The following is a 26,056-nucleotide window of genomic DNA, read 5'->3' as shown; positions in this document are numbered from 1 at the left end:
AGAAAGAAAGAAAGAAAGAAAGAAAGAAAGAAAGAAAGAAAGAAAGAAAGGAACGTTCCACAGAGAGGGTGTTTTTGTGGTGTCTTCATTCTAGTTCATCTTATTTTTGAATAATCCCAGTCAAGCACTTACGTATATGCTCCCAGTTGCCGCGGTTCTCCCGATTTCGCGCTGCCGTCGACTGGGCGCGAATGACGGAAGTCTTGCGCAGCGGCATACCCCCTTCGACGCTTCGTGCGCTATGTTCCCGGTGTAAAAGCTACTTTGTCAAACAGGCATCTCACTTGGAACTACCCCGCCTCTATCGAATAATTAAAGTGGCAAGCACACGGTTACATTTATCGAATCACTCATTACGCAGTGACACCTTGCAAGAGGTTAGCCAGTCATCTGCATGGTGTCGCATTTATCTTTCTTTCATTTGTTCTTGGTATACAGCATCTATTAAAAACGTATGTCCGCACAAAGGTAAATTGTCTGTATGCAGTATTTTTCGGAAAGGTGATTATGGTCATCGGAACCGTGCTGAAAGAGTCCAAGATTGCATCTGACAAGCGCCCTGTGGTATGTTCATTGTGGACTGCGTGACTGATCTCGAAGTGCGGTCTTCTTTAATATGAGCGATGAACTCACTCCCGGGTAATGAAACAACCATTGAGACTCCTGCTCGATACCTTATTATTTACATAACATATTCAACATCCAAATAGCGCCTGCGGCTCCGCAAAGCTGTGAAGAAATGGAGTGCCGATGGACGTGCGCACCATAGTAATACCTTACGTCTAGATAGGTCAAGAGCAGTGTAGAGTGAATGCGTAAACAACTGTTTGAGTAGTAACGTGGGAGGAGAAGGAAGGTGCTTTTACGTATAGGCTGAGTAACTGGCGCATCTCTTTCTGCAATTCACAACCTCCACTGCGAACCATTCAGCACGTTTTACTCTGCCGTTGTTTGGACATGTGCTTTGATCATATATTTGGCATGCCAATCATTTCGCTATATGTAATTTGTTGTCGTTCACTGCACGATAATCGAATAATTATTATAACAGTCATAAGTGACATGGAGTAATGATCACGAATAAGCATATATTTACGGGCCGGACATCAAATGAGAATAAACTAACAACGCTTTCTGGTCTCTTTAAGGTAAACCCGGTCCTGCAGTGCCAAGAAAACAAGATGGGAATCTTCAAGACCCTCCTCACGCTGGCCATGGTGGTGACGGCGCTCTCGCTGCCAACGCTGCCGACGCCACTGAAGCCGGAAGGATCGCCGGACCGGCCGGTGCAGCCCGTCGTCCACACAAGTCCTGATGTCGCTGTCGAACCGAAGTCGCCTGTCGAATCGAAGCAGGGAGAACGTCTAGAGGGTGTCCGGTCGGTGAGCAATGACCCATCTCTGACGACCAAAAAACAGAGCGCAAGTGACGGATCCGCTGTTCAAGCCACGCAGCACGTCGACACTCACGACACATCGGGTAAGGACTCCGTCGTTCAGCTTAAAAAGTCGGTAAAGCTTAATAACGACGAAAGGCCCTCATTAGAGAAAGACGAGGCTAAAAGCGACACGAAAGACACTGTTTCACACGAAAAGCCACACGAGAGTCCAGATGTCGAACTCGGCAAGGATGCAGGCACTACCACTCCTTCAGAAGACAAACCACAAGAGCCTGCAAAGCCGTTACAGGGAATAATAGAGGATGTGAGAGATTTTGGAGCTCCGAATGACGCTGTTGAACTGCCCAAGGACGTCACCACCTTGTCTCAAGACAGCAAGACTCGTGTACCCACTACTGATGATAAACACAAACCTACCGACAAGGTTGAATCGGCGCCTGTGGTAGATGATGTACCAAACACTGAGCATACACCAGTACACCCAGAAGCCACAAATACAAACGCCGATGTTACTAGGAAAGAAGAATACGCCGTTACTGACGACCTAAAAAAGCCGAGCGAGGCTTCGGCTGTGACTCTACATAATGTCACTACAGCAAAATCGGAAGCAAATGAAGACCATCCCAAAAATTACCACAAAATTAGCAAACGAGAGGACACTAAGCAAGATTATGAAAAAGACACTATAGCTCATGCTGTCAGCAACGCTGGTAGTCCTAAGACCAAGGTATCTAAATCAGATGTATCAAAGCCCGCACACGTCAAGATGGACGCGCATAAATCCACTAAGCCACACACCAAAACTATACAAGAAACTGCTGACGAAGTGAAGCCTATTGGCTTCAAAACCTCCAGGGAAATAGCCAGCCCAGATACCTCTGAAATAAATGCTCAGGAAGTAGAAGTTGCACAGCCTAAGCAGTCGCCAGACACAGTCGTGAGTGAAGTCAGCGAAGTAAGCCCATCGACACAAGTTTCACCTGGAGCTCCACCAGCATCCGCACCTGAAGCCGCCGTTCCAACATCTGATGCAGAAACGCCTCAGGACAAACCGGCAACGCCGATCACTGACACCGCAAAAAATCAAACAGCGACTCCAACTGAAAGCGGTGGCGGCTTTAATCCTTTTGGACCGATTAGGAGTGTCTTTCAACCCATCATTGACGCTGCAGCTTCCGTGAGGGATCAGATACGACCAGTAATTGGAGCTGCCCTCTCACCTGTTTTAGGTCCGCTCAGTCCGGGAAAAGGCGGAGCGGCGCAAAACGAATCCGCAACTACGATTACGCAGCCATCAGAAGGCAGTGCGACGTCTCCGGCGAGCCCCACCAGTGATGAAGAACCACAGAAGGAAACACAAACTGTTGTCCCTGCTGAAACAGCGTCAGTGACTACTGTTCAGGACAGCGTAGCTCCCGAGGTCAGAACTCACGAAATTGGTGCTGCGACGGACGTCAAAACAGCGACTCTACCAGCCCAGGAGGCCAGCCGTAACGGATCCCAGACCCCATTGGGCCCATTCCCCGTGCCTTTCGACCCGGTTGCCGCGATCAACAGATTCACCAAACCAGCAGTGGACGCTGCCACCAACGTACGTGACCAAGTGCGACCCATCTTTGACGCTGCCGTGGCGCCCATCGTAGACGCGCTGAACCCGACCAAGGAAGCGACAGACTCCAGTACAACGGCCGGTTCGGCTGAGCCGCAGCTTCAGGCATCGGGCATCGACATGCCCGAGAGCGCGGCCCAAGAGCCAGCTGAGCCGAACAAGCGTCGCTACTCCAAGTAAGGAAAATAAAGCGGAAAAAAGGAAGAGCACTTCTCTCTTGTGTGTTGATGAAACATTTCCAGACGCTAACAGTGACATTTCGTTTGACAGTTACAAGCTGTTTTCCGTTTACATCGGTAATGACACTGCAACCTTGGATGTCATCAGCGCACTGAGAGAAAATCTGGAGGTGAGTTGTAACTACTTGTGTCCGGGTGAACAAAAACAAACAAACATATACCATACATACAACGATGATGTCGATGGCTACGCCAAACGCCACCTCATAAAAGTGGCCGCGCGTGCCAGTCTCGCCTGGCGAGAAAGCATTCCACCTGACCTTTGCACTCGTCTTTTGACGCTTTATTGTTACACGCTTCTTAAAGAAGCCCTGCAACACCTTTTCAGCATGGTCAGAAAACGCTGCCGATTGGTAGTCGAGGCTTCTGAGAACACGCGAGCCAAACATTATAGCGCAGCACGCGGCCTGGAATTTACAATTAATTTTCAGTCAGCTAAAAATCGTTCCCTTTTCTTTCAGCAAATGATGCCATATAGGGCCAAATGATGCCAAATGAGGCCGCCACATGCCCGTGCGCTCGCCCGCGATCACACTGAAAGTAAGCCGCGCGTTCGAAGAAAGAAAAAGAAAGTGCCCAAGGTCATGACGTGCGCGTGACGTAACTTCTGTCCCCCGTGCCATCCCTCCCTGCTTCGCTTCGAGCGCGCTCGTCGGGACGAGAGAAGAGAGAAAGCAATTACAGCGTGCGACAAATCTAACTCCGCTCGTACTTGACGGATTCTAACAGTTTTTGCGGCGGTCGATTCGTGAGGCAATAAACTCCTTTAATGAAGCCATTCGATGGTTACTTGGAAAAGTGTTGCAGGGCCCCTTTAAGCTTCTGCATTACTGCGAAAGGAAGCGTGCTCACTTCAATTATGAAAGAACCAAAATTCATTCAGGGTCAACACTCTCGCTTTTCGCAGGTTGACTTTTGGAGTGAGCCCACACTGAATCGCAATGTGAGCATCCTGATCCCTCCGGGACTGGTTGAAAAAGTACAAAATATATTCAAGGACGCTGGCATAGAGTACCACATCATCACGGACGACATACAACGGTACCACCTTTAGCATACCGATTGAAAACGGACAAAAAACGACTGCTCTTTTTTCTTTTCTTTTCATATAAGGATGACACTGATATAGGTGTCTACAACGAAACAACGCGATAACAATTCTACAAGGCACAGATCACCCACAAAAATACCAACTAAACCGGAATTTTCTCCCCTAGGTGGATAGACAGAGAAGACGAAGAAAATCGGCCTGGTGTTTTTTTAGACCAAAGAGACATAACACACTACGCTTTTGACAAATACCACCGTGTTGAAGAGGTATGTCCTACGTATGGTCACCATTCTTTACTATGTTTTCACCAAATATGTTCTTCAAACAAAGGATAAGCCGACGCCTATTATAGCTTCCACTGATGTCGCAGCTTACGCTCACGAATTCGACAGAGTGCAGAAGGGCACCAAGTGATGTTACCGCGTATCGGTTACAAAGTTCTCAGCGCTATGAAGAAATAATAAACTGCTAAAGAAGAAACAAAATATGTCGGGCTATAAGGTGCCAGCCACCGTCACCAGCAGATCAATTTGTCCGTTTGTCAAAATTAAGCATTGCTTTTGTTGGTGTCACGGAAGTTTAACACAGTTCAATCAAATAATCAAACTAGTAGCGTTCGTCGAGCAATTATATCACTGCTTGCCTTAACTAAGGTGTTGCAGAGAGCGAAGGTGCCCATCCGTGACTAATGGTTTACGTTCACGATGAAAAGAACACGCACGTACACAATATATCTTTACTTTAGATAACAGGATTCTTGGACATCTTGGCACAAAAGTACAGCCACATTGCCACAGTGAGAAACATCGGAATGACCCAGGAGGGAAGGCCGATCAAAGGAGTGATTGTAAGAATACGTTTTGTACTGTCATTTATAGATCTGGTTCGGTATAGTTTTGCTGTACTTGCGCGACGAATTGTTATTCTAGGTAACTGCAAGTTCACTCACCAAACAATTAACAAATTACGTTTAAACGGTTCATATAGCCCACGACACCAAAGTGTTATTTGCACGCAATGCAGTGGGCGCCACCTCACTGCAGTGCCTGCTGTATTACCACCAGTAACCAGTATCTCTTATCCAACTCATTAGAGCTGGCACCCCATTGTTAGATTAACGTTATTTCTAGCAATAAGATTGTGCGGTGCTTACTAAACACCTGATCATATAATTATTAGCGTGCCAAGTAACCTAATACCTGCGCACTATCAACCTTGTGGACATGTCACGTTTGCCGATGCCTGATTCCCTATTTCGATGCCCGTCTCTGGCAGCTCAGCACCGGAAGTAACCGGCCGGTCCTTTGGTTCGATGGTGGCATCCACGCGCGCGAATGGGTTTCACCGGCGTCGCTGCTTTACTTTCTGCACAAAATGACAACGGGATATGGTTCAGACAGCACCATCACGACCCTTTTGCAGACCTTCGACTTCTACATCTTTCCCGTTGTTAATCCCGACGGATATGCCTATACTTTCACGTCGGTAAGGCCTCGTCTGTCACTCAATCATTTCACTTCCTCTCGCGAATTTTAATCACCAAGCATTTCGCTCATGCGCAGTGATTGCACAAGTGTGTGGAAATGTTCCTCGGGAAGGCGCCTTCAGTTCTTGGGGCTACAGCACCATGCCTGAAACAATTACCGCGACCTCAAATATTATTCAACACACTGCAGCACAATCTCCTGCTCATTTATGTTTCTTTTTTTTTTACTGTTGTTGATACGAAGTGAATATCAGCCTACTAATTTTTGTTTTTATTTTTTTAGGTATTATTTATCTTCACAGCTTTGGCCGCATTGGTCGATTTATTTTACAGTTTCGTAAGCGATGCGGTATAGCAACATGAAGACGATATGGGACAATATAAATACACTTTTCAGTTAAAGTCAGGGTAGGGGTACCAAAAATATTTGCGAAAACTTTCGCAGCTATTCATGTAGCTTTCACCTCTCTCTTTTTCTCCAGCAAGCTATACTTTTGCTATGAATCATTATAAATCTAGCCAATTATGGGTTTCTCACCGCCCGCTGTGAAAGCAGCAAGTATGTAGTCTTTGTAGAAAACTTTGTACACAGCTGTCTTGCCAGTTGGAGTACTGCAGATAAGAGTCAGGAGCACAGTTTCTGTCAACCTCTGGGACTTCATAACAACAAAAATACTACAGTGACACCAGTATGACTCCCAAACGCAGTACGAAACCAAGGGTATGCCATGCAAGCTACCCCGTGCTCATTCGCCAGTTATCACGACATTAACGTGCCAGCTTGAGAAACCAGGACTCTCTCAGAAGGTTTGTGCATCCATTCAAAAGTACACACAACAGCAAACAGAACTACGATACGAAAGTAACCAAAACGTAACTGACTTCCTGAAAATAACACGTTACATTGTGATAAACTGTTACGCCAGTACAAGTGAATTCATAGTTTATGTGCACAAAAGTATGCGCGTTGGTTTTGCTGCATGGTTTTGCTCTCGCATGCGTGCGTATTGGTTATCGAAGTGTGGGCTGAATGATGGACATACACACTCGCGCACATCGATTATCGCTTGCAATCGATTGCTTGCGATCATTTCAGTTGGTTTCGCTGTATGTTTTCAGGATCGCCTTTGGAGAAAAAACAGATCTGGTGGTAGGCGAGGATGCAGAGGTGTCGATCCCAACAGAAACTTTGCCGCAGCTTTCGGTGGTGAGTTGCAATACCTCATCTGACTCATACCTTTAGCTAAAGGTCATCGTTGTGCCAATCGCACGTCTCGAACATGACAAATCCGCCACGGTGGTCTAGTGGTTATGGTACTCGACTGCTGGCCCGAAGGTCGCTGGATCGAATCCCGGCCGCGGCGACCGCATTTTAGATGGAGACGAAATTGCTATAGAGTTCTGTGCACGTTAAAGAACACCAGATGGTCAAAATTTCTGGAGCCCTCCACTACGGCGTCCCTCATAATCATATCGTAGTTTTGGGACGTGAAACTCCAACAATAATTATATTATTAAGTCTCGAAAATGACATCAGGTTGACTCCATTTGACCACGGTGACATCTTTATACTCTAGACTGGAAGTTGTTTTGAGCCGACGGCAAATGTGTGTGCACCGCATTTCATATCAGACAATAAATAAATAAATAAATAAATAAATAAATAAAATTTCTTGTACAATATCAAGGATTTTTTTAATCAAAAGGGTTCTATCTCATTTCACGTCGTTCCTCACACACACACACACACACACACACACACACACACACACACACACACACACACACACACACACACACACACACACACACACACGCACGCACGCACGCACGCACGCACGCATGCACACATCCCTCCGTCATATGAATCGGTATAACACGAAAGTGAACCGTGTTTTCATAGGAGCATGAACTCTGTTTATTGTACATAGGTGTACGAGAGCTGGCACAATGTCTATTGGGGTTTGGCAGCTACAGCACCGTTTGACGTGGATGCATTCACGTTGACGCCTAATGGCACATCATCATCGCGACGACTAACGCCAAGGCTCATGATTTAACCCTCGTGGTAGCTGAAGTAGCTAACATACACCTGGACACAGCATATGCTGAATCCCGCGCAAAGATGGCATCACAAAGCGCATAAAACTAGTACTCGATATGCACTCGTTCAAAGCGGCGTCATTTGAGGAGAGAAACGCCAAGGTGTGCGCTCCCCAGTAATAGGGTAACGTACGCCTTTGCTCGTGCATATACCACACACCGCTTCCGGAACGCGAGAGGCAGAGTTCGTAGTTTGAGCCGTGTACGCGGGAAGGCGCTCTGCTTCCTGCTGGCGTGTCTCTCGCTGCGCCGAATGCTGAATCTACCAAAGCGCTCCCTGTCGGCGCTCGTTAGTGTCATGATGCAGTACTTCACTTCACCGATCCCAGGCGGCGACACCGATCCCCTCCCCCCATCAACCAAGATCACTGTGAAAGGGGGAAGGTGTGAGAGATATAAGGCGCGTTTGTGAAGACTCGTACATGATTGTTGGTAGCGCAGTGGGTAGAGCGCCTGGCAACTGCCATCGCGGACCGAGTGGTCGTGGTTTCGACCCCCAGGTCATCCAACTTAAAAGAACTTTTTCTTTGTCATCTGTTCGTGTACATTTTACCGACGTCACATCTGTGACGGAAATTATGTCAGTGAAGTCTTGGTGGACCCCGGCATAAAACACTTTCGCGTTAAAATATTGTTGTTGTTTTTTTTTGTGGCACTTCTGCTTTTTATCTGCCGTCTTATTTGTTCTGTGCATCTCTGGTCATGCACGTTTTACCGCTACTTGTGTGGCTTCTTTCTAGGCGCTGGTACAAGTGGCCATCCATGCTCAGATATCTTTCGGGGCGCGCAGGCGTTTTCTGAGGCTGAAAGTCGTGCCATACGCGACGCCGTTCTTGAGCTTGGATCTCGAATAAAAGGGTATGTCACAGTTCACTCGTACAGTCAACTCATCATGGTGCCGTACGGGCATGGTCGCGGCACTTATACCAGGGATTATGCCGACCAGGTACGTCCATATCACAACAGATTTTTTTTTGGATTCATGCCTGTTTCGAACATGCAGGAGAATAATGCGATTTATTTGTTCTAGATATCAGCAGCAAGGGCTGTATCCAGAGCTATACAGATCCGTTCTGGCGTATACTATCAAGTGGGAACCATTTCAGGCCTTCTAGGTGAGAACACAAGCGAATTTTAAATAACGGACTGCAGCAGAAGAAGCATAACGAGGTATTTCAATGGAACCAGTGCTTTCGAACGATCTGTTTTCTCGAAGTCTAGGCTGGACGAAAGTCAGCGCTTGCGCGTCTCCGTGGTTCATGCTGACAAAAAGCTAGAATGAGTTGTGAAATTCCTCCAGATACGAATAATGACAGCGTGTAATGTTGTTCGGTGCTTGATTCTATATTTGTAGTTCTTCCAGGTCTTCAGCCCTCTCCCCCCCCCCCCTTTTTTTCTTCTTTTTGTGTGCGTGTCGCGTGCCCTGTATTTTTATTCCATTTTTTTTGTGCGCTTGCGTTTATTTCCTTTCGACCATTTTTCTTTTCAGGTTCTGCAGCTGGGTCGTCCAGCGATTGGGTCTACGACGGGGCAAAAATCAAGTACTCCCTAGCCGTCGAATTGAGGGACAAGGGACGCTACGGCTTTTTGTTGCCGAATTTCCTCATTGTGCCAACAGCAGACGAGGCGTCGGAGGGCTTCAAGGCTTTCGCAAAGTTCGTCGCTAGAAGAGAGCTCAACAAGTTCATTCACTGAGCGGTAACAGCGCACCTCAGCATTTCGCTGATACACCAGCTTTACGTTGATCGCCGGGTTTTGCCTCAATAGACTGTGAGGAATTAACGTCCCTATCGCTTCCCCGGCTGCCAACTTAACCTTAGAACTTTTATTGTGGCGGCTGTGACCTCATAGTGCAGCATTCTTTTACCGAACAATAGATTTTTCTCCAAGGCTGGTCGAGTAATCGAGTAGCGTTGGGACGGGTCAATTAGCGTTTTAATCAACGTTACTTGTTTCTCAATCAATATTTTTGGCTAATGTGTTGAGGTAACCTAATTAAGGCCAAGAGTGCAGTCTTGAAAGATCTGCGTGCACGTGTGTTGTGACATATCCAGGTGTTAAACCGCTGGGCTTTCCATTGCCAACAGGACGATGGTCGGGAGGAGGAGGAGGATGGAAAGGCAGGAAGGTCCACCAGACGCGCGTCGGGTTTGCTATCCTACGCTGGGGGAAGGGGATTAAGGGCAAAGTTAGTTTGCAGTACACACAGCTAACATTGTGAGGAAAAGTTCGAGCCTTACATGATATAGGCGGAAAGTTTCGTGGAGGTAAGGATGCGCGTTGCGCTCAGCATTACCTGAAACTGTTGCAAACCAAACCAAGCCAGGCATGTTTAGGCTGTTTCTTTAAACGCCTGACAATAAGAAAAACTTGCTTGAGGGAAAATATCTAGTTTTGTCATGATTCAATGTTATGTATTTAAACAAGCACATACGATAATCTTTCAAAGTCTCGTGTATAAGAAGATGAATCACGCTACTCAATAAGCGGCATTAAAATATAACGTGGGGACCTCTCTGCTATATGGCGAGAACTGCGAGAGATGACTTCAGGGGCCGAATTCACAAAACTTCTCTTTCGCAAGTGCGTTATCCCATTGGTATTTGTGAATACGGGCCCAAATTGTCGTCACGCACCGTTCCTCTACCCATATAGGCTGGAATTAGAAATAACATGCTATGGGCTCTGGGACATCTTATTTATTTGACATTTTTCCTCCCTCCTGTGTTTTCGTAACTCTTCTGTGTGGATCATATAATTTCGTGACCCCCTAAAAGCGAAATTGTTTTAACATTATGCGACGATGCACATTAGAGATGTCAGGTGGATACTATTCCTGTACTTTTCTGCCCATAAAATAAACATGAAAGCCCTCCTGTGATTATGTGTTTCGTGTTGCGATGCCTCGCGCTGTTCGACAGCTCGAGATCACCCCTTCACTACAGCAAATGTTCTTGCGTATTCGCGCGCTATGTGATTTATGAAGGTTTGTCTCTGCTTGTTATAGCGTAGAGGCTGTGCAATTCTGCGCACCCGCCGACGGACTTGACATCACTACGGTTGTAAGAGCGGCCATGTTTAACGTGTCGCTACAGTACAGGCAAGCGTGGAGTCGGTTTACGATTGCGAACAAATAATTCGCAATTCCATTTAGGGTATTTTGCACATGACGGTTGGCTGTTAGATGAACAAATTAGATGCGTATCTTCATTTCTTAAGGTTAAACGTCGTGTTCAAGTTAAACGCCACTGTGACGTCACTTATTTTATGCTGTTTGAGGTCTTGTTTGAGCACGACACGCTCAAAATTCTGCGGTTGTACGAATCGATTGTGGGACAAGAGCACACATATTTTCGCACCTTTGTCATCTGCTTTTAGATATCGTGTTCTGGGATCACGCTATTAGGGGCGAAGCCCCTTATAGCATCACCTGGTCGGTCGTCGCTCCATGCGGCGTGTCCCCGCCGTCGCGTCTCCCGTATCATTCAATAGATGGCGCTGTCCCATAAAGATGCATGCAAACTGCAGTTGGGTGACGATATATTAGATGGCGCTGTCCCATAGAGATGTGTGCAATATGTGTGCAAAAAAAAGAACAAAAAAGAGAAAAAAAGGAAAAAAAGAAAAAAAAAAGCTGCGGCATCCTGCACGCTAGATGGCGTGCAGTAATCAACGCGGCGTATCGCTTTGATTACTGCTGGGCGAAACCACTAAACATTTCACGGTGTAACCATGATTGTTTCAGGAGCTTCGCCCACGCTCTTCATTATTCACCCGTGGATATGCTGTAATTTTTTATTACTGTCAAAATTGTTACATTGCGCGATGTCAACGCCAAATAGTGGTTCTGTCCATTTTTAGCTCCAAACATGGATTAGGTGTCGATAAAAGCTGTGGTTTAAGCGTAACGGTTCAGATTGGTTAATGCGTTAACAAAACATAATCAGTTGCTGCAGCGTTCGTTACATATACAGCGTGCCGCGTAGCGCTCGCAAAGGCAGCCAAGCCGTGCGACCTCTGCGACCCCAGCCCCTTTCCTGCCGCTTGTATTCCCCGTAAGGTAATCAGGGCCAGGTGATGCGCGGAAATCACCCGTGTGTGGCATACGGAAGCCGGTTGACCTGAAATGGGCCAAAGGGCGGCCCCGCGCCACTGACTCACGCCGACCGCGAGCGCCATCCGAAGTCGACAAACCACTCCGCGCTGTCTCCGCGCTGTCTTTCCACGGTCAGGGTGAAAGAACCTGTCCTCGGGCGGAATCTTGACCGTGCCGCTCACTCAGCGGGAACCCCCTGGGCACCCAGACGTCCACATCGGTGCATCGGTCGACAGCAGTCGCAGGAGCAGCGTAGTTCCACTTCATCGCCGCCCGGAAGCCAGGTATGGAAGGCACGTGTGCCCGCTCTGCAAAGAGGTTTCGTGTCGCTGTTCTCGCTTCGCTCGAGCACAAAAATTAGGGAGCCTGATGTTTCCAACAACATGTCGATTGTCCTATCATTGAAAACTAATACGACTGGTCAAGCAGTAGACGTGTGCGGCAGGATCAGAGGACGCTGCAGACAATATATCGAGCGGGTCAATTTTGTTTTTGTTAGACAGCTCCATATAAAGCCAACAGACAATGAAGCTAAACTTCACTGTCTGTTGGCATCGTACAAGTCCCTGTATTTCGTCTTATGTGCACTGCACAGTCATATTTTTCTTTAGATATCCACGACTGGTATGAAACCAGGATGTGCCAATCATGACCATGTATTTACTACAGATTACTCTTGTTTCTACTGCCAATGGAGCGCTAAATCTCAATTCCTAGGATGTGGCGCAGTATGTGGAGCCTTTCTGAGATATTACTGCCTATAACACTCTACGAATATATTCTTTGAGTAATTATATCTCCGGGGATTTTCCAAACTAGTTTATTACTGCTCATTTAGAGAATACCACAGACATTTCCAAGACTCTTCACAAAAAGAGCACGGCACAATTCGCCTAGCATTCTCTATACTTCAAATCTTTAAATTCTAGTTAAGCTGAACAAGGTCCCCGAGTCGGTAACCAGCAGCATGTTGACGATTTGACGCATGGAAGCTACGTGCGCACTTGCCCCTACGCATAAGCTTTGCTTATTCTGCACGAAAGCGAAGCACTTCTTAGCATACACTGAAGTGGCTTGGTGTTGGTTATTGTGGGGCCCTCAGTGTGAGGGGAATTTGCGCGGTACGTTGCAGCAAGGCTTACTTCCATACTTTCCATTTTCTGTAACTGCCGTTAAAGTTGTACATTATCACGTAAAGGCGCAGCCCAGTGGATGTATAACGTTTCGCCATCGTAATTAGTCTAATGCAGCGTCAGCTGTGACCACGAAAGCGAGACCCTATTCTGTCCTCTGCTGCACGGGCTCGTCACTTTGCTAGTATACGTATGAACATTGCACATGTATACGTCTCGAACGTGGAGCGAGTGCTGCAGGCGATTCTGACCTGTAGCCGCGAACAGGCAAGAAAGCGTTCCGATGTGACAGTTCGCAGGCACAAACCAATCATTGTGTACATACAAGTGAGAGCTTTAAAGTGTTCGCAGAGAATTTTCGAAGTACAAACATACAAATTGCAAATAACATTGGCAGAGTGAGTGTGCAAACAAACTTCGTGTAGAGCGCGAAGGGAAAGCGGGTAATTGCAAGATCATTTTGGGAATCCAGAAGCAAGAAAAACCAGCGAAAACTCAAAACAAGGACTCAAACAAGAACACGCCGTCGCCGATTGAGTGTGACTTCTTCGTTCTTGTTCTGGGTTTTCGCTGGTTTTTCTTGCATCTAAACATGAACCGACCGGCCCAGCTTTTCACGCTTTGGGAATCTAACAGAACAGCACGTTGGGCCATTTCGTTTTTAATTGTAAGTACATCACGGTACGTTTAGCACCCTGATGTTATCCCTTTTAATGGAATGGCCTGATGTGTAAAATTCATGATCAGAATAGAAATGTACCCTCCTTGACACAAACACATACTGTATACATATACGAGAATTACTTTGTTTTCTTTATTCAAGCAATTTATAAAAATGAAGTGTTGTTGTTCTAGAAATTTAGATTACGCATGGCCTTTAACAATTGTATTTCCTATCCAGGCTTAATTTCAGAAAATGAGAAGGATGTACCATGGTAGCGCTTGTGGTCTGCTGTCGTGGACATTATTTGTCGTCTTCACCACCTGCAATGGGAGAGTCAGCTTCCAAGGGTATGCACTTGATTCAGTCTTAATTCATTCAATGATATGTGCATTAAGTATATTTACAAGTTAACAGATGTACCACAGAACTAATGAGTATTTGAACAAGCCCCTCAAGTGTCGGGACAGTCAAGAAGGTCTTTTTTCTTTTTCTTTACTCCTACCATAGGCACAAACTCGTAAGAGCCTATCTAAACTCATTGTCATCCGTCGAGTTGCTTCGAAACCTGCAGACAAACAACACTCATGTAAGTATCCGAAATGGCCGGTGAACGTTGTCAGGCTCGGCAAAGTAGCCATATCCGTATATATCCGAATGAACTCAGTATCGTCTTCTAATGCAATAATTTATTAACAAATAGTGCAGGATTCAGTGACTCAGAATGGTGATTTGGAGCCACCTGAGGTCGTAACACTCTTATAAGTTTACAATATATTTAGAGCTCATTTTCCCAATCATTGGTAACATGTTACATGCCCAAAGCACAAAATGCAAACTAAGCGTTCCAGTCCATGGAGTAATGGATTTTGTACAAAATTCAGTGATTTTGAAGACCTCTCTTCGGTTACTGTTGAACTACCACCGTACGCTGAAAACAATCGAATACTCGTAACTTTTTATGTGAATATCTGATTCAACCAAGTTTTATTTTCGAAAATTCCTTTTTTTCGAAAGTTCATATCAACCATCACTTGAACCAAGCATTTTATGTATCTGCTGGCCATACTCTTGTCATACTCTTGGTGTAAATCATTCTCTTTTTATTGAATTATTGCAATTTCGACTGGTTCATTTCAATATATGCAGCTGGACTTTTGGGACGAGCCTGTAGCACCAGATCAGAACGTCACCATCCGCTTGCCTCCATCGGAAGCGTTTATGTTCGAAAAACGTCTCGAACTCTGTGGAATACAGTACACCGTTCTCACTGAAAATTTGCAAGAGTAAGTCTTACGGCAGCCAAGCACCACCGCTACTCTGGCATATATATTTGTCGTTTCACTTGTAGGTGGATTGATCGGGAAAGAAATGACAATCAAAGAGATGGAGATTTTGACCCTAGGGATGCCGGCAGTTTCCGCATAGACATGTACCATACGCTAGACGAGGTAAGTGGCAATCTTTGAGCCAGTAGTGTACAGCGATGACAATTGCTGACGAGTTTTTAAGAGTGTACGGAGGGGCCGGAGTGAAATGCGAGCACCTCACATGAAACATAATAGACAACTGTTCTGGGCTTCTGCGGTCACTTGCATGATTAAATTAGCCTGATTAATCTTTTGATCATTTTCGAAGTGAAAGGTCTTGCTTACAGCACGTTAAGCAACAATTTAAATATCGATGCTACGTCATGGAAACGAGTAATAAAACAGGCTGTGCTTATACTATGTTCCATTCAGTCAATTCCGCAGCGATATTACAATTACTGATAATCAAAGGATACTGCAACCAATGTTTCCAGTGCCAGTCGCTCATACACATTGGAATATCGTTTTTCGGTAATTTATGTTTCTGGCCCAAATTCGTGTGATGTCACCAGCGGTTATCAGCAATAGGAGCTGATGGATTGATCAAGGTGGTCTTGTTGCTTCTTTACTAAGCACCCATTTAGCGAAAGTGTGAGCGAAAATAAAATAAATTTAACATTGTCTTATATTGGCCTAAGACGTAATTGTGAACTAGTTGGCTTGTCATGATGGGATATCAAAACAAGGACGACATCGGCACGTCATAATCTTCGGCGAATGCGGTGCCAACGTCTTATGTTCCGATTAATTTTGCTTGTTTCTGCGCGCAAAATCTACCTACCCAGATCTACGGATTCCTGGATTCATCAGCCCAAAAGTTTCCCAACATCGCCAGTCGTGTCACCATCGGGAAAACGGAAGAAGGCGCTGCGATTCGTGGAGTCAAGGTACGAGCTCAAGATACACTGTGTCTTTTGGTGTAAAATAATCAAGGGAAGATTTATTCAAATGTTAGTAAGGATGTGCCACAGGCAACTTCAGCTGTTCAGCGGCACTCACCCAAACTCCCCGCAGTATGCAACTCCAGGGGACGCATTTTCAAAGCTTTTCTTTTTTTTTATTTCCGAAGTGCTCGTTTAGATTAGCCAGCCGGCCTCGCTGATGATATGCAAAGTACCAGTAGTTGCTTAAATTTTCTCTTAAGAACAATCATAACGTAAGTTTTTGTTGTTGTTTTTTTATACGGGCCCCGTTCTTTCCGAATACGGGGTGTACGGTGGGTCCGCTCTGTCGCAGTCTTGTTGGTACGCGGCACGCCACTCCTCCGATGTGACTTTCCTCGTAGAGTTCAGGGAGAAATAGGTTCCGTCGAAAGCGCGACTTGTTTTTGCCCTAGCCCGACGCCACACACAGCGTCAGTAGCTACCCAAACATCCCTATATGCGCCGACATGTTGTCAGCAATCTCTGCCCCTCCATATGTTCCTTGGCTCCGCATCGTCCTCCTGCCGCCGCCGCAAACTCCGGCACGCACACACTTTCATTCAAATAATATCCCGAAGTACCCCAGCGACTTCTTCAAACAAACATGAACGTCTAGAGCGACTATCCGAACAATGTGCAACGTTTCAACCCACTACACTCGGCGACAACTTATCTTAACAGTGGAGCGAAGGCTACGGAGGCGGGGCTTCCGCACATACGTGTTGCTCCGCAAGCAACACGTATGCTTCGGCAGCTTGCGGCCGATTGCGGTTTTGCTCGCTCGCATCGTTAACGCGTTTAGAAAATTATATACACGAAAAATGTGAATGGGAGAAACATTTCGATTGTTCAGTGCACATTTTAGTGCCATATTACGAGTATATTTTTCTTAGAGAACTAAACAGCGCGTTTGCGGCCGCACACTGACCCACTGCGTGGTCATGGATGCCTTTACATTGGAAAACGGACGTGCTGAAAATGGTACTGTCTAAGAAATGGAAAGAAAAGGAAGATATTCTTGCAAATTGAACAATAACTGTATTTTAGCTGCGACTTCCCGCAACTGTTTGAGTTTCATAATAAATAAAGCAACGTTTATTTCAGCAAGGCAAATGATAAAATTATCAGTAAACTTAAGTACTACTTTTTGGCGCGGTAGCAGGCATGCGCTTCGGTTGTGTAGCTTCCACAGTGCTATCAAGAAAAGTTGTCGCCGAGTATAGTTATTCAAGTTTCCTTTTTATTTATTTATTTTTTTTGTACCAACATCTAATTTAGCAAGTACTTCGTCGTTTCTTTAACGATTAAGCTTCCGCGAATTTTATCTCGTAGGATGAATTGACTATGCATCTATGAAGCAAAAACGAATAAAAAATCTCGAAATAAATATTGTATGGGCCACACCGTTCCATGATGTTCTCTTTGCTTCCTCCCCCACTTTTTTTTAACACTCGAATACAAATAAACATCGAACTGAAATCAAAGCGTCGCAGTGATATCTTGGGACCGCATAGTGCATGGCGCCGCATGCGTGCTTAATGCCGACCCCACGTGCAGATAAGCTCCGGGGGCAACTCTAGCCGGCCAGCCATATGGATCGACAGCGGTATTCACGCCCGCGAATGGATCTCCACGGCCTCGGCGCTGTACATTATCGACCACATGCTGAAGAGCTACAACGACAGCGACGACGTTACGAAACTGGTGGACACCTTCGATTGGTACATATTTCCTGTCATCAACGCGGACGGATACAAGTACACCTGGACCACCGTGAGTGCAGAATATGGCATCTATAAAAGAAGCCGCCGACACGCTACTCTTTTATCTTTCGCTGGCTCATGGGCGAAAAACAGCTGAACGCCAAACAGAACGACAGCGTTTGTATTTCAATGTCTGCTGAAAATTCTAGCCATTTGTTAGACCACTACGCCGAAGTTCCACTGCAGTTATGGCCATTGAATATTAGTGAGTGCGACACCGTGAAATGTCAGCCATTGTAAAATTTCCTAAACGACAAACACCAGCAGTTGTTATTATCTATTCATTGCTTGTGTGTCTGTATAGATGTATATTCATGTTGACGTCTCAGTTGTTGGGGTTCTTACTCCAGCCGCTTGCGAATGTCCATTCTCATGCCCGTCCAATGCCTCCTCTAGTTAGAGGAGGCGTTGGCCCGTCACGCAGTGGCAGAATTCCCCGACCACGTTTTTTACAGGGAGCACCATTGCAGGGTCTACCATTGTCACGTAGAAAACATAAGCGGCGTTTCAGCCATAACTAGACTAAGCTCTTTAGAAAGTATGTGCACGCTAAACCCTGTGCAAATATAGCTTATTCCCTGTCGTCTCGGACAGCTACTAGTGCGTTTAGTTGCATTTAATTAACTTTTCGACTACGAAGGATTATCACTTAGGATGTAAACGAAAAAAAAAAAACTTTTATTGCAGACGTTGTAAGGTATATTGAGAAATTTTCGATTGGTTTACTTTAATAAACACTTCGAGCACCAAATCTTTGCGGGCTCGAAAAGAAAAAAAGAGAAAGAAAAAAGGATGGACGGGCGAAACTTGAAATATCATCTTTTTTTTTTTTTTTGACGCCGCCATGCAAGATTTGAATGAAAGGTGCATGGTGTACACATATATTCAACGTGCAAATCGGCCGTAAGCGGCGATGGTTTCGAGGCGACCATTGTGTCCGTATAGTCTCGGGCGCATCGTCGTCCGCGCCGCAATGTCCTCGCTATTTGCGCACGCTCTCAATGCGTAACAAAGCCAACAGCTTCAACACTGAAGTGATCACAGCCCTCAAGTTTCCGAATTACGACCATAAGCGAACAAAATAGGTGCTTACGTGCACATCTTTATTTTCCGTCCTATATTTTTCTTTTTCTTTGTCCATACGGTTCAGATGCTACAGAAAGAGAGAAACGTTTAGAAGTGCTAGCGAATACGTGGCTCGTGGAACCTAATACACGAGAATTATCTCAGGTATTCAGATTAAAAGGTTAGCTTATAATTTACCTTCCATACAGTGCATCGACATCAGGGTTCACGTATGGAAAAAAAAATCACAAGGGCTTTGGCGTTTCATTTTCTTGTCAAGATTTCTCGGTATCTTGTTGCGTAGCTTTGCGCGCTCTCAGATGTTCTGCAACTTGTCCGGCTTTTCTTTTTACGTTTATCTTAAAATTTCAGTTCCCTCTCCACATGCCTGGCACTCTTTCGCTACACTTTGCGCATTTGCCATTGGCCTTTACGCCACAGTGTATTACTCCAATCTGCATTGTGATCTTCTAGTTCTCCTTCAATTACTGGACTTACGCATGCATGCACATAAAACATATTTATTTGTTTTTGCACTGTTGTAACACGTCTCATGTACATGCAGCGAAAGCATACAAAAGTGATAGTAGAATTTCCACAGAATAGTCTTATATTATTCTGACTTTACAGTAAACGGTGTGCTTACTATAGAATTCATCTCTATTTTTCGTACCTCTCTTTTCTATTTTTATTTTTTCACAGCATCGGCTGTGGCGAAAGAACAGGGTGAGAAACGTGGGAAGCCTCTGCCGTGGAGTGGACCCGAATCGAAACTTCGACGTGCGCTTTGGCCGTAAGTGTGCAACACCTAGTACGCCCTTCGGAGCGAGGTAGAGCTTGCATAACGATCGAGTCTCGAGACGGACGTATATAGGGTGACACATTTACATTCCTTCCTCCCCCAGTGGCAGGTTCAAGCGCCAACCCCTGCGCGGAGAACTTTGCCGGCACGTATCCTTTTTCGGAGCCCGAGAGTCGTGCCATCAGAGACGGCATCAACAACCTCAAGGACAGACTAAAGGCGTACATCAACTTGCACTCCTACAGTCAAATGGTCATGATACCGTACGGCTACTCCAAAGGATACACGAGCGACTACAAGTCGCAGGTTTGTCGTCACGTCGTTCGTTTATCACGCGTTATTTATGGGATCAGGCGTGCTCATATATGGCTTTTCGTTATTTATGGCGTTACCGTCATCGCCGGGCCGTTCACCGTGTGCTGTACTATCGTGCAACTCCCGTCAATTATGGTGGCCGAGAAAGCGCCGTTGCAGGTACATATAGGCGTAAAGACCATGCATAACAGTGGGCAGATTTACCAGATTATTCGCCCTATTTGTTCTGGAATGCAACAAGTGCACCTTCAAAACACCTCGCGGTAGCATTACGACAAGCCGTTCACTTAGAAAGCTTTAGCAGAACGTTGTGACGGTTAGGTATTACAACAGCTCTGGCGGCATACGCGTGCTATAGCTAATCAACGCCAAGTGCATGCAAATTAGGTATAGAGCGCTTGCGAAGCTGGCAGGTGACTAGCCAAGCGGCAACGATAAAAAATATGTGCTGAAATGTTCTAATACAAATAAACACGCTGTCCCAGCCATCATTCACCGCGGCATTTTTTTCGGACACGCCTATATACAACCTTCCGATAACGCCTCTGGACGCGTTATTCGAAGGTTGTAGGTTCGGTCCACCGGCGAAAAACTGTCTTTTCGTCCACTTTAATTTCTTAACATTTATATCATGATTACTCCACTATATTTGAAAGACTACAGATAACGTCCTCGATGCCTCCCTTGGCTTTCAATCTCTATTGGTTTCATTATGTTGACACTCAAGTTGTCGTAGCGCCTCTTGTCTAGCGCCGGTACCCACTGTATATCGCCACAGCGCTTGCGTCTCTCTCTCTCTCTCTCTTTCACGTTTATAAAAAAAAATCTTGCGAAAGTTCGCAAATCAAATTCTTATCGCACCCTGACCAATACGCCCTTCAACTTTATACACGACGAACTACACGCAATGTTACATATGTTAACGCGAATCCTCGCACTACATGATGTCTATGTAAGGTTTTTTTTTTTCCAAACCGGTTTCGAGCACAGGCGTGGCCTTGAGATTGAGCACCATAACTGCCCCGCCGCAAGCCTGGGTTCGATTCCGGCTCGAACCCTTGATATTTATCTTGGCATCCATCGCGATTTTTGCCTCACGGACAACGCTGATTTTTCGCTCACGACCAACGCCGCCGACACCTAAATTTCTGCGACATGGGCTCTTCAACGCTATCGCGTTAAATCAAGAGCAGAGAAATAAATCTCGCCGACAACCATTGCATAATGACGCAAAAACTCGAGCAGCCGCGCAATATCTATAGAGCTGCAGTTCCTTCGCCATGTATGCCGGACGTCGCATCTCCGGATCTGGCCCTCCCACCTTCCGGTGTAAACGATGTCGACAATATGCATTCGCCGCCGTTATGATTAGGTCTGTCTTAGCCTGCGTTTTCTTCCTCTTTTCCAGTACGAAGCTTTGGAAAAGTTGGTGACCGCCATCAGAAAGAGGAACAGCGCCTTTTATCGCCATGGAACAGCCGGACAGACATTGTGTATGTATACTGAATGGATTGATAAACGCGTATGCCATCTTCGCATCGAGTTTCCATCGTTTAGGTCTCTAGTTCGCCAGTTTCTTCGACCTGTCAGTAAGTACAGAAGTAATGTAACTATGAGACGCTTGTGGTGGTTCTTATTTATTTATTTATTTATTTATTTATTTATTTATTTATTTATTTATTTATTTATTCAAAAGAAGCTATAGAGCGGAGATGCAAATAAGGGAGGAAAAAATAGGCAAACGCTGATTATAAATATTAATGAAGAACAATGTCAGCCCACTAATCACTCATAAGAGTAAGGAACGGTATCTGATACGAACGTAATTTTCCAATGTTGCGATTTCAGCGATAACAAAGTTCACATAATGCGTCATTTTAAATGAGGTCCAAAGATTCCCTGTCTTCTTTTTTTTTTCACAATTTAACTTATAGTTCCTATGGCGAACAAATTCGCCACCCAAAAACACGCCTTGTTAAACTTTTGTTTGTTCCGTGGAAAACAGAAATATATGTGCGATTTGTTCAATGGATTTATTTAAAAATATCAAGACAAACATTAACGCATGCAAGAACTGCTATGAAAAGTTACTGGCTGAGTCAGGAAAGGCTCTATTGGTAAAGTTAACAAGTAATCAAATCGTCGTCTGAGTCTCATGCGCTCTTCGGCATCCCCGGATTGTTACGCAGATCTCCTGGGTCCCTTCAAGCTTCGGAGACAGTAACGTTTTCTGCCTTTCCCTTCTTTTGGCGACACCTATATATTTGGTGTGCCGCCATTTAAAACCTTAGTTGAAAGTAGCGCTTGTCCTGTGTCCTTCAATTGTGTTACGTGTCCTTCGCGCTTACAGAAAATATGGACAGTAACGTCTTCGTATTGCGCATCTTCATGTATTCGTTCTTATAAGCTTTACTTTACCTTAGTTGCATCTGCGGTTACTATTCTCGGCGGAACGTCTTTAAAAAGGGGTTCCACCTGATGGCAACCTTATTTTACTATCCTGCTGCAGACATCACGTCGGGCGCAGCGCTGGACTGGGTGTACGACAAAGCCAAGGTGAAACACACGTTCGTCGTCGAGCTGCGGGACCGTGGCCTGTTCGGCTTCATCCTGCCGCGCGAGTTCATCACGCCGACGGGCGACGAGCTGTTCAGCGGCGTCAAGGCGCTCGCCTTCCACATCATGAAGGCTGAACTGAAATCCCGATGATCCGACGCCGTGCGGGTGTCACGGTCGCGGGTGTCCGTGCAAACCCAGCACACTGGCTTTACGCGCCTGTTGCAGTGCTTAGCTTTTGCAGAGACGTTCCAACTATGCAGAAACTGCGCGCACGAATGACCCACGTGCATATTTTGAGACGCATCTCCCCGTGCGCGCAATTACGAGAGCGCGTTTGAATAAAACGTCAGGCGCACCATGTCGACTCTTGTGTCGGCATGGTGCAGTGTTTAATCAAGAAAGGGAGAGAGAAGTTATCTACTAAAACGAATATAGGTTGGCTCAGCTAGCTTGCCCATGCCCTGCTTCTACGCACGGACGGGAAAGGAAAATATCACATGCTTGGCTCTGGATTTATAAGATGCTGCCATTGTGAAGTTATAGATGCTTTCGACTGTGCGTGGTATAGTAATCTTGGTAGAAGCTTGTTTAACTGCCTTAGTCCGAGCCTTACTAGAGGATAAACAACGGGTGAACGCGATGGCCTTCATTTGGGAAAAAAGTTGTGCGGCGTACGAAACTCTGTTGACCTAAAAATATCCACGTCATGGAAAAAAAAAAAATTCCACGGTTAATAACTACACGATGCAGTGACACTGGACGATACACAGGCAGTTGACCTTTGTTGGTGATGGGCAGGCAGCTTCGGAATTAATCGCATAATCTGTGTGCCTCCTTTTGTTTCGTTTTAACTCGGTTGCAGCGACAGCTGGCAGCTGCGCCCGCTATACCTGAGCTGCGGTGAAGGCGCTAATGTGAGCATTCCTGTGTGTTGTGGCAGATATTTCTGCATCTCGTGACTTTGTTTCAAGGTGACTTATTGCATACCGACATTCCGGCGGAAACGTGAATTGAGCAGTCTCGATGTGGATTAATCCTTACCGGTGAACAGCTGTTCAACAACGCTCCTTTCTTGGCTTGAACCAGTAACATAAACTAAAGGTCATCCCGCCATATCATGCTTTCTGAACGTCAGGAATGTCACCATAATGTCAAGCGATTGTTTCTATTATTTGTTTAAATGCACAGCCAGTGATGGACCTTTTTCTTTTATGACGACATTTTTCAGCTGCCCTTGAACTGCGATCTGGCGAAGTTGTTTTGAAATTATTGTTTGCATTTTGAACATATCTTACACAAATCAATGTAAAGAATTACTGTTCAGTGCTCTTTCGGGTTCTTAGGGTTAACATCCATGATTTGTGCAAATTACTGAGATCTCAGTCGTTCCTCATTGATCACTCATTAAAGAGAAGAATATGCTATGCCCATATACAACGTTTCAATGTCCTCACGAATTCGTAGGCGTTGCTTGAAAGGTGAGTTCTTCAACCCCCTTCGCTTCTTATTGTGTCCTGGTATTCCTACTCATCGTAATCTTGGTGAAGAGCATTCAGAAGCAGTTTCAACATACGCGACCATCATACGCTTCTTGGAAACAACGTAGTGTGGTTGTATGGTCAGGTATGCTCCTATAGAAACTTTATTTAGCCGGTTGCTTAGCAGCATTCCTATTTCTTCGTTATATTATTATTATATATATCATGCTCTAAGCAAGTTGTTCGCTCTGGCACATGCTGTCTCGTAGGGTTTTCCGCCATGGTGGTTAGTATGCGAGCTTTCAACTGCTTTTCCGACCTGTTCGCTGCTGCAGGCGATGCAAAATTAGGTAAGCAAATGTTTCCCTCTGTAGACAGATGAAAAACAGACAAAGAAAAGAGAAACGACGACACTGCCCGTATACGTGTATCGTCGTTTTTCTTTCTACCATTGCTTCATCATTCTAGTAGAATAGACATGTCATTTACTGAACGCCAGCTACCACAATAAAGAGTTATTTTTCGGTATTACGTTTCTTGTTCTCGCATTTCCCCGGTTCTTCTCAGGCCTACGCTTTTTTACACGCTTCTTAAACTTTCGCGCATTTCCGCCAGCTTGCCAGCCACACGATATTTGCCGTCGCTTCGTCACACTGTAGTTAATGTATGTGCAGCCCAGAGAACGCTGGAAGCCGTCACGCCATCTGCTGCGTATTTCGTTGATATAGCGTGCTTTCTATTAAGTTACGCCCTTATACTAGACAATAAGAATTTTAAAGATAACAACAAATAAAGAATTGACGGGAAATTAAAAAGAAACTAAAAGCAGTTGACATGCTGAACAGCAGCAGCAACACTTCGGTCACAGGACCGAAACATCATCTGCAGTCGATTTTCAGAGTCAAAAAAGCCTCAGGTATATAACTTCCTGTTGCGCCATATAGCGTGATATCGCCGCCACAAACGAAAACACAAATGCAAAAGTATCCGTACCCGAGCCGTGTAACAAGCTAGGGCCGAGCGTCATCTGCAGATAGCGTGTGGAAAGGAGTCTCCGGAAGAGGTTCTTTCGTCACTTGGCTGACGCAACCGTCGATGAACCCATAGAGTTTCCTAAAATGACCTAGAGGGAACTCTGGCGCTGCGATCGTTCAGCCACCATGGGAATGATGGGTAGTACACGGATTTGCCTAGTCTTCGTGCTTGTGGGCTTCGAACGCACTTGTGGCTTTGTTTATTGCTATGTTTTGGTTTTCTTTCGGATAAAAGAATGGATCGTTGTGAACTTCGTGACCAGATTTGAATCGGTGAGCCTAAAGAAGTTAAAGTGGTGAAGTGAAACTGCTAATTTTTGCTGAACTTCGTTCTGCGACAAAGCGGATGCAGGCGACGCGGAGCCAAACGGAGCCGAAAGAACGAAGTTTAGACAAATCCGTGTACTACCCATGATTCCCATGCTGGCTGAAGCGCGATGCATTGCAGCTCCCATAGACACTAGCGCCAGAGTTCCCTCTAGTAAGTATTGTAGGAAACTCTATGGATGAACCGACGCGGGGCAGAGCTCTCGGCTGCGGGTGTGCATCTATACGGCAAAACCATGCTCGTTGACACACTGTGCTACTTCCGTCTGGAGAGCGCTTCCACGCTTTAGGACACTGCTCATGTGCAGCGCACGTACTATATCATACCCAACTTAACCATCCCTAAGGCCGAGGCCAATATAAGTCGTATCACACAGGATAGAGATCATCATTTTATTTTCAATACGAACCTGCCACAATGGCTGTATGGCGTTCTTCTGCTACACATCAGTCCGCCGCGGTGGATCAGTGGTTGCGGTGCTCGGCGGCTGACACAAAGGTCGCGGGTTCGGCTTCGGCGGTCGCAAATCGGTGGAGGCGAAATGGTAGAGGCCCGTCTCTGTGCGATGAAAGTGCACGTTAAAAAACACCAGGTTGTCGAAATTTCCGGAGCCCTTCACTATATACGGCGTGCCTCATAATC

General features: G+C 45.7%; 1 protein-coding gene across 1 annotated transcript; it reads left to right on the top strand.

Annotated features, from left to right (window-relative positions):
• The first annotated feature begins 507 nt into the window (after positions 1 to 507).
• Positions 508 to 22,724, top strand: LOC119381972 (uncharacterized). The gene is made up of 21 exons (XM_049412585.1): positions 508 to 564; positions 1,149 to 3,184; positions 3,279 to 3,357; positions 4,155 to 4,288; positions 4,465 to 4,564; positions 5,044 to 5,145; positions 5,574 to 5,783; positions 6,904 to 6,991; positions 8,628 to 8,833; positions 8,918 to 9,002; positions 9,377 to 9,579; positions 14,030 to 14,127; positions 14,288 to 14,366; positions 14,927 to 15,063; positions 15,129 to 15,228; positions 15,933 to 16,034; positions 17,628 to 17,843; positions 19,601 to 19,691; positions 19,804 to 20,006; positions 21,424 to 21,508; positions 22,525 to 22,724. The coding sequence occupies exons 1-21, from the start codon at positions 508 to 510 to the stop codon at positions 22,722 to 22,724; spliced, it is 4,611 nt and encodes a 1,536-aa protein (XP_049268542.1).
• Positions 22,725 to 26,056: the final 3,332 nt, after the last annotated feature.

Source organism: Rhipicephalus sanguineus, chromosome 1 (genome assembly GCF_013339695.2).
Source record: "Rhipicephalus sanguineus isolate Rsan-2018 chromosome 1, BIME_Rsan_1.4, whole genome shotgun sequence".
Lineage (NCBI taxonomy): Eukaryota > Metazoa > Arthropoda > Arachnida > Ixodida > Ixodidae > Rhipicephalus > Rhipicephalus sanguineus.
The sequence above is the reverse complement of the archived record's forward strand: the minus strand, read 5'-3'. Positions and strand labels throughout refer to the sequence as shown.